Below are 7,209 nucleotides of genomic sequence, written 5' to 3'. Positions count from 1 at the left end.
TCCCAGACTCACAGCCAGTCCAAGACAAAATCTCCTGGGGAGCAATGAAGTCCTCGAATTGTGAGGCCAGTTCTCACCCTTGGCGCCTCTGGTCCGGCCCTGGGGCACTCACGCTCACCCTGGAGCTGGCAAACCTCAGGAAAACTGACTTTTTAAATCTCACTCCTGGCCAAGTGCAGTGGCTCACCCCTGTAATTTCAACACTTTGGAGGCTGAGGCAGGCGGATCACGAGGTCAGGAGTTTGAGACCAGCCTGCCCAACATGGTGAAATCCCGTCTCTACTAAACATACAAAAATTATACAGGCATGGTGGTGCATGTCTGTAGTCCCAGCTACTCAGGAGGCTGAGGCACGAGAATTGCTTGAACCCGGGAGGCCGAGGTTGCAGTGAGCCAAAATCACGTCACTGCACTCCAGCCTGGGTGACAGAGTGAGACTCCATCTCAAAAAAAAAAAAAAAAAAAAAAGCCGGCACAGTGGCTCACGCCTGTAATCCCAGCACTTTGGGAGGCTGAGGTGGGCAGATCACAAGGTCAGGAGGTAGAGACCATCCTGGCTAACGCAGTGAAACCCCGTCTCTACTAAAAATACAAAAAAAAAATTAGCCAGGCGTGGTGGCAGGCGCCTGTAGTCCCAGCTACTCAGGAGGCTGAGGCAGGAGAATGGCGTGAACCTGGGAGGCGGAGCTTGCAGTGAGCCAAGATCGCACCGCTACACTCCAGCCTGGGCGACAGAGCGAGACTCTGTCTCAGAAAAAAAATAAAAACCTCACTGCTCCCCATGGGCACTTAGGGAACGCCCAGCCCGGCTCTGCACTGGCTATTGCACTAGGTCCTCAGTTGGTCCCTGGGCTCTCGGTGACTCTGTCTAGGGCAGGAGTTTCCCATCGACTTTTCCCCAGCTGACCTTTGACCCCTCCACAGTTGACGCTGGTGTCCCCAGGTGTCTGGTGGCCCCTTGTCCAGTTCCCTTGGTCCCCTTGTGCCTTCCCTCCTCCTCTCTGTAATATCTGGGCTAGTCACCCGGGGCCCACCCAGCCCAAGGCCAGCCTGTGGGTGCCCCTGAGGCTGACATACTTCTCTCTGTGCCTGTAGAAGTCGGGGACTTCCTCTCCCTGGACCTGGGTGGCACCAACTTCAGGGTGATGCTGGTGAAGGTGGGAGAAGGTGAGGAGGGGCAGTGGAGCGTGAAGACCAAACACCAGATGTACTCCATCCCCGAGGACGCCATGACCGGCACTGCTGAGATGGTGAGCAGCACAGGGGCCAGGGCAGGGGGCCAAGGCCATGCAGGATCTCAGGGCCCAGCTAGTCCTGACAGGAGGTCCCACCCATCCACCAGGGGTGGGGAGAGCGGGGGCTGGAGGACCACCCAGCCTCAGAGGCAGCTGGAGGTCTGGGTGAACAGGACTGGCCAACATGTCCCCAAGTCCCACAGTCACCATCTGACCAGCATTGAGGGGGGAACGGGCTGAGGAGGGGTTAGTGGCAAGAGGAGCCCCAGCCAGTCACACTTTGTCCAGTTTACCAGAGGAAAAGCCAATGTGTAAGAACAGAAATGTGACCCGGCAGCCAATGCACTCCCCACCTCTCCAAGGGCCACCCCTCGCCCTCCACCAGCATGCACAGAAAGTGGGGTGACAGCAATCACAATGTCGACCCAGGCAGCAAAGACCCCTGACCATGGGGAGGACTGGGGTGCAGGGGACACAGAAGCAGAATGAGGCCTAGGGGAAGCTGGGCAAGGCCAGAGCCCCAGCTGCAGCCAAGCACGTGGCCAAGGCCAGTTCCTGGAGAGGCAGGGCTCCGAGGCAGGAGGCTGCCCGTGGTTGCCCGTCCTCACACCCCTGTGGCTTGCTAATCTGTCTATGGGCTGGGCGTGAATCAAGGCAGTGGGGATGATGTGGGGACTTTCCTGGCCCCAGCAGCCAGTGAGGAGCCTGGTCAGTCAGCAGAGCATTCAGCAGTACCCAATTCCGTGGAGAGGCCCGAGTGAGGGGAGTCAGGGCTGGCCTTCGGCAAGGATGGGTGGCCAGGACACCTGGAAGTAGGAAAGGAGACTCCAGGTGCTGGAGACAGAAATCAAGGATGTGCCTCCATCTGGAGCCTCAGGAACAGCTGGCCAGGCCTGAGACTGGACTTTACAAGGTTCAGCTGGGAGGGCTAGGCTGACAGAGCACAGCCAGGCCGGGGACCAGCCTGCCCTGTGTTGCCCTGTCCCGGGGGCCACTGTCAGCAGGTCTCTGGCATGGGGGAGGCTTAGGGCCTGAGCCCAATGAGCAGCAGCGGAAGAGGAGAGGGAAACTGCGGACAGGCCTGGCATGCAGTGGCCAGGAGGTGCAGTGTTCCCTGAGGAATAGCTTGGCATGAGGCCCTGGGGAGGGCTGCAGGCTGGCACACCCCCCCATGCCAGATGGTGACTGTGGCATGCATCTTCCAGCTCTTCGACTACATCTCCGAGTGCATCTCCGACTTCCTGGACAAGCATCAGATGAAGCACAAGAAGCTGCCCCTGGGCTTCACCTTCTCCTTTCCTGTGAGGCATGAAGACATCGATAAGGTGGGCCAGGTGGAGGGACAGAAGGCAGATGAGGGGAGGTATAGGCGCCCCAGAGGAACTCTGCCTTCAAATGCAGCCCCCAATACCCTGTGCTCAGAAGGGAGATCTGGATTCAAATTGTGGCCATGTCACCTGCCACCTCTAATGCTGTGGAAAAGCAGCATCACATTAGCTAATTCTGGCTCTGCACCCTGTGAGGCACCAGCTGTGATCACCCCACTCCAGTGGAAAGAGCAGCTGGCAGTGGAGTGGGGCTCAAACTCAGGCAGCCGGGCTCCGGGTCACCTGCAGGCCACGGTCATGTCACACTGCCTCTAGCTGAGTCAGAAATGTGAGGGAACTGAGATTCTACCCTCCCTGCAAGCTAGCAAGGTGGCCTGCCAGTTACATCTGTGCATGCACACACACACAGTCATCTATGCACACACATAAAACATGAGACCTTTGGGTCAGGGAGAAAGCCAGTTCCTCACTCACAGCAGAAGCAGCAGCCAGAGCAACATCTCATGTGGTTTTCCCAGCCCCAGTCCCTACAGAGACACAAAGAGGGACAGGTGGCACCTGTGCATGCAGTGGGGTGCCTTGCAGGAAGGAAATCCTGATTTTACACCGAGCTGCTTCCTGCAGGCCCTGCCTTGACTCTGGGATGACGTCTCAGAGCTGTGCAGTACAACATTCTTAAATGGGCTGGGACTCAGCCCTGCCGAAATATGAGATATTCAAGCAGAATCGTTCCCAACACCTCTCAAAGCTATGGGGCTGCTCTGAGCCTGTTTCCTCAGCTGTAAAGTAGGGTGCATATGCTTGTGGCCCTAGGCAGGAGGTAGTGACAGGCCCTAGCACCCTGCCTCCAACATATGTCAAGCAGCCATGAGGCCTCCCTCTCCCCACAGGGCATCCTTCTCAACTGGACCAAGGGCTTCAAGGCCTCAGGAGCAGAAGGGAACAATGTCGTGGGGCTTCTGCGAGACGCCATCAAACGGAGAGGGGTGAGGGGGCACCTGTGCCTGCCGGGGGGGCTGCCCTGGGCCACCCACCCCAGCACTGCCTGCCTTTCTCCTTGGCTCCCAGCACTGCAGCCTCTGTGCTTCTTGGCAGGACTTCGAAATGGATGTGGTGGCAATGGTGAATGACACGGTGGCCACGATGATCTCCTGCTACTACGAAGACCATCAGTGCGAGGTCGGCATGATTGTGGGTAAGGGCTCCTTGCACCCCTGCCCCTTCCAGACTGCTGAGTCGCCCCTGTGTACAACAGGCTTTACGGGGCCCTGTGGGGTGAGGACCAAAGTACTTAACAACCGGTGACGTCAGAGCAGAGCCTGGCGCTGGAGCCTGGGTGGTCTTGGGGTATCAAAATGGAAGCACCGTGTACAGCAGGAAGCATTTCAACACCGTGATGCCACATTCCTGCATCAGATGGTATGCCAGCTGCACATCCACCTTGCCCATCAGGATTATAATTAAAACACTTTATCTGGTAAATTGACCAACTGGACAGATTTGTCCAAGTGGAAGAGGATAAGCAAAAGTGGTGCCATTCTTACCCGAATGGTCTTTCCATGGGCCTGTCCCTGCCCCTGCCCCCACCCAAAGTGAAGGCAGGTACCAGGAAAGGGAGCAGCAGCCCGCCCCTCCCAGCAGAGGGGTCTTCCACACCAACTCAGATGTTTCTCAGAAGTTCCGGAGGTCATTATAACGAGCCTTCACTGAGGAGCAATCCAATCAGATCAGGTATCTGCTGTGCACATGGGCGTGTGGTTCTATAATTCTCTACCATTCTCACCTTTCAGAAGGAACATTGTCTTTAAATCCAGCATCTAAATGTGAGCCCCAGCCATCCCTGCTGTGATCCCCCCAGCCCTTTCCACCCTCTCCTCCGGAGCTGCCTGGGGCTCCCCAAGACACTTCCATATGAATTCCCACCAACCCAAGCTGCAGCTGCTCAGCCCAGGCATAACCCCTCCTGGGGCAGAGGTGGCAAGGAGTGACCCATGGCTCACATCTGCCCCACATACACTCTTGACTCTGCTCAGTGTTCAAAAACATGCTTATAACAATTACCAAGATCTGAAAATTAGGAGAATTCACATCAAAGTCTGGATTTCTGTTTGTTCATAAAAAACTAGAAGGCAGCCAGGCAAGGTAGCTCACGCTGGTAATCCCAACACTTTGGGAGGCTAAAGTAGGCGGGTCACTTGAGGTCAGGAGTTGAAGACCAAAATTAGCTGGGTGTGATGGCACATGCCTGTAATCCCAAGTACTCAGGAGACTGAGGCAGGAGAATTGCTTGAACCCTGGAGGCAGAGGTTGCAGCGAGCCAAGATCACGCCACCACACTCCAGCCTGGGCGATGGAGTGAGTGAAACTCCGGCTCCAAATAAATAAATAAATAAATAAATAAATAAATAAATAAATAAATAAAAACTGGAAGGCTAGGCATCAATGAGCCCTGATTCTTATGTGGCAGCTCGACGGACCAACATTTGAGTTGCTGTCCCTGACAGCTTTAGGGGTGTGCAGCCCACACAGTCATGCTAGCTTGAGGCTCTGCTGTCACCAGTTTGAAACTATTAATAACTTGTGAACAAAAGACTCCATGTTGTCACTCTGCACAGGAGCCAGCAAATTACAAAATTCCACATCCGGTCTTGTCTACAGGAGCGTCTGGGCTGCTCCCAAGGGCCCACACCATACCTTACTTTGGGTTGCCATGCAAACATGGCTCATGACAGAGAAGCTCAAATATGTGCATGGGCAGTGCCAGAAAACAAGGGTGGTGCATAGACAAAATAAAATGATAATGTGCCACAACCATTTCTTTGATACACACTGTTTCTCTCAATCCTCTCAACCACCTAGGTAACAGGCAGGGAAGGTGTTATTGTTGCCTGTTAGGAAAGAGGACAGTCCAGAAAGCTGTCCCTAGCCACTGAAGCAACCCAGGTCTTCCAGCCCCAGGGAGACCCGCCTTTCCATCGTTCCAGGCAAAGCAGAGACAGGCATGGGGGAGTGGGAGAGGCAGGGCTCCTGTGGGCAGGAACCAGGCCGTACTCCACGGCAGTGCAGCTCTTGCTGACAGTCCCCCCGGACCTCCATCCCAGGCACTGGCTGCAATGCCTGCTACATGGAGGAGATGCAGAATGTGGAGCTGGTGGAGGGGGACGAGGGCCGCATGTGCGTCAACACCGAATGGGGCGCCTTCGGGGACTCGGGCGAGCTGGACGAGTTCCTGCTGGAGTATGACCGCCTGGTGGACGAGAGCTCTGCAAACCCCGGTCAGCAGCTGTAAGGATGCCCCCCTCCCCCACAGCCCAGGCCCTGGGCCGCTCTGGTGCAGCTGCAGATGGGAGCCGGGCCACTGCCGATAATGGGCTTGTTTTTAAACAACTCTGGGGAAAAGCAAACTGACAATCCTTTCATAAGCTCCATCCCTTCTGCTCAGTCATGACCTGCCCCTGTGAGAGATGAAGGGTTAGTCCCAGTTGTGATTTGATAAGCCCAGACCTCTCTCCTTCTGACAGGTGATCCTGCATGTAGAGGAGGCTCTGAGACGCCCCCAGTAAGGTTTCTGGGTTTAACCCAACATTCCCCAAAGTATGTATTTGGCCACATTCGCAGAAAGAATATTAGTCTTTTGTGGAATGCTGCGGGTTGGCAGTCACAGCTTGGAAACCAACCCAGAGAGAGCTCATCATTAATCATGGCTATCACTTGTTAACCACCTACTGCGCCAGGCCTATGCTAATTATTTTATTAGCGTCCTCTCTGCCGCTCGCAGGCCTCTATTATTATAGGTCAGTAGTATTCCATTTATTTAAATTAAATACGGAAGGTCATAGATTAAGCAAGAAAGTGCCAGCAGCATGGTGCGTGCCTCCGACTGGGCACTAACCCTCCAAGCCTTAGTTTCCCCAACCATAAATGGCCGATGAACAGCAGCTCCGGATGCAGCTAAAGGACTGAAGCTCTAGGTCCCGTGCTCGGCGCAGGGCCCCCTGCAAGGAAGGTTTCGGAGGGACTGGATGGGGTCTTTGAACTATCTGTCTGTCCCTTCACTGCAGTGGGCCCAGGGGCAGGCCAAACTTGCTCCCGTGATTGAGTTGGACGTGCACGTTCCTAATCTCTGACGTTTCTAAACTCTGGCTCATTAACGAGGGAAAGACAGGAACCGGATGGGGGAGTGGGGAATCACAGTGCCCCACGTGGCCGCCTCGTGACCTCAACGGGGAAAAGTGGGGCGGTTCCCGGCTTCCACCTGCACGAGGGGCCCTCCCTCGTGCCTGCTGATGTAATGGAACTGCCCTGTGTCCAGGTATGAGAAGCTCATAGGTGGCAAGTACATGGGCGAGCTGGTGCGGCTTGTGCTGCTCAGGCTCGTGGACGAAAACCTGCTCTTCCACGGGGAGGCCTCCGAGCAGCTGCGCACACGCGGAGCCTTCGAGACGCGCTTCGTGTCGCAGGTGGAGAGGTGTGCGGAGGAGAAGGGCAGGTGCAAAGGGCAGGGGCTGGGGACGTCCAGTCCGGGCACTGCAGACTTGGTCTCAGGGAGACGCCAAGTCCCAGGCCGGTGGCGCAGGGACAGGAAACTAGGGCCTGGGGCGGGATTCCGGGCGTGGGCGGGGCCTGGGGCGGGGCACAGGGGGCGG

General features: G+C 56.1%; 1 protein-coding gene across 2 annotated transcripts in view; it reads left to right on the top strand.

Annotated features, from left to right (window-relative positions):
• Positions 1–7,209, top strand: part of GCK (glucokinase) — a 47,981-nt gene that overhangs the window by 38,419 nt on the left and 2,353 nt on the right. For both annotated transcript variants that reach the window (XM_017894943.1, XM_017894942.1), the window contains 6 exons: positions 1,096–1,250; positions 2,441–2,560; positions 3,454–3,549; positions 3,659–3,758; positions 5,665–5,848; positions 6,876–7,031. In XM_017894943.1, the coding sequence (XP_017750432.1) occupies positions 1,096–1,250; positions 2,441–2,560; positions 3,454–3,549; positions 3,659–3,758; positions 5,665–5,848; positions 6,876–7,031 (811 nt within the window). The remainder of the gene's footprint in view (positions 1–1,095; positions 1,251–2,440; positions 2,561–3,453; positions 3,550–3,658; positions 3,759–5,664; positions 5,849–6,875; positions 7,032–7,209) is intronic.

This window comes from Rhinopithecus bieti, unplaced genomic scaffold (genome assembly GCF_001698545.2).
Source record: "Rhinopithecus bieti isolate Rb0 unplaced genomic scaffold, ASM169854v2 scaffold_26424, whole genome shotgun sequence".
Taxonomy (NCBI): domain Eukaryota; kingdom Metazoa; phylum Chordata; class Mammalia; order Primates; family Cercopithecidae; genus Rhinopithecus; species Rhinopithecus bieti.
Note: the sequence above shows the minus strand (reverse complement) of the source record. Positions and strands in the feature narration are given on the sequence as shown.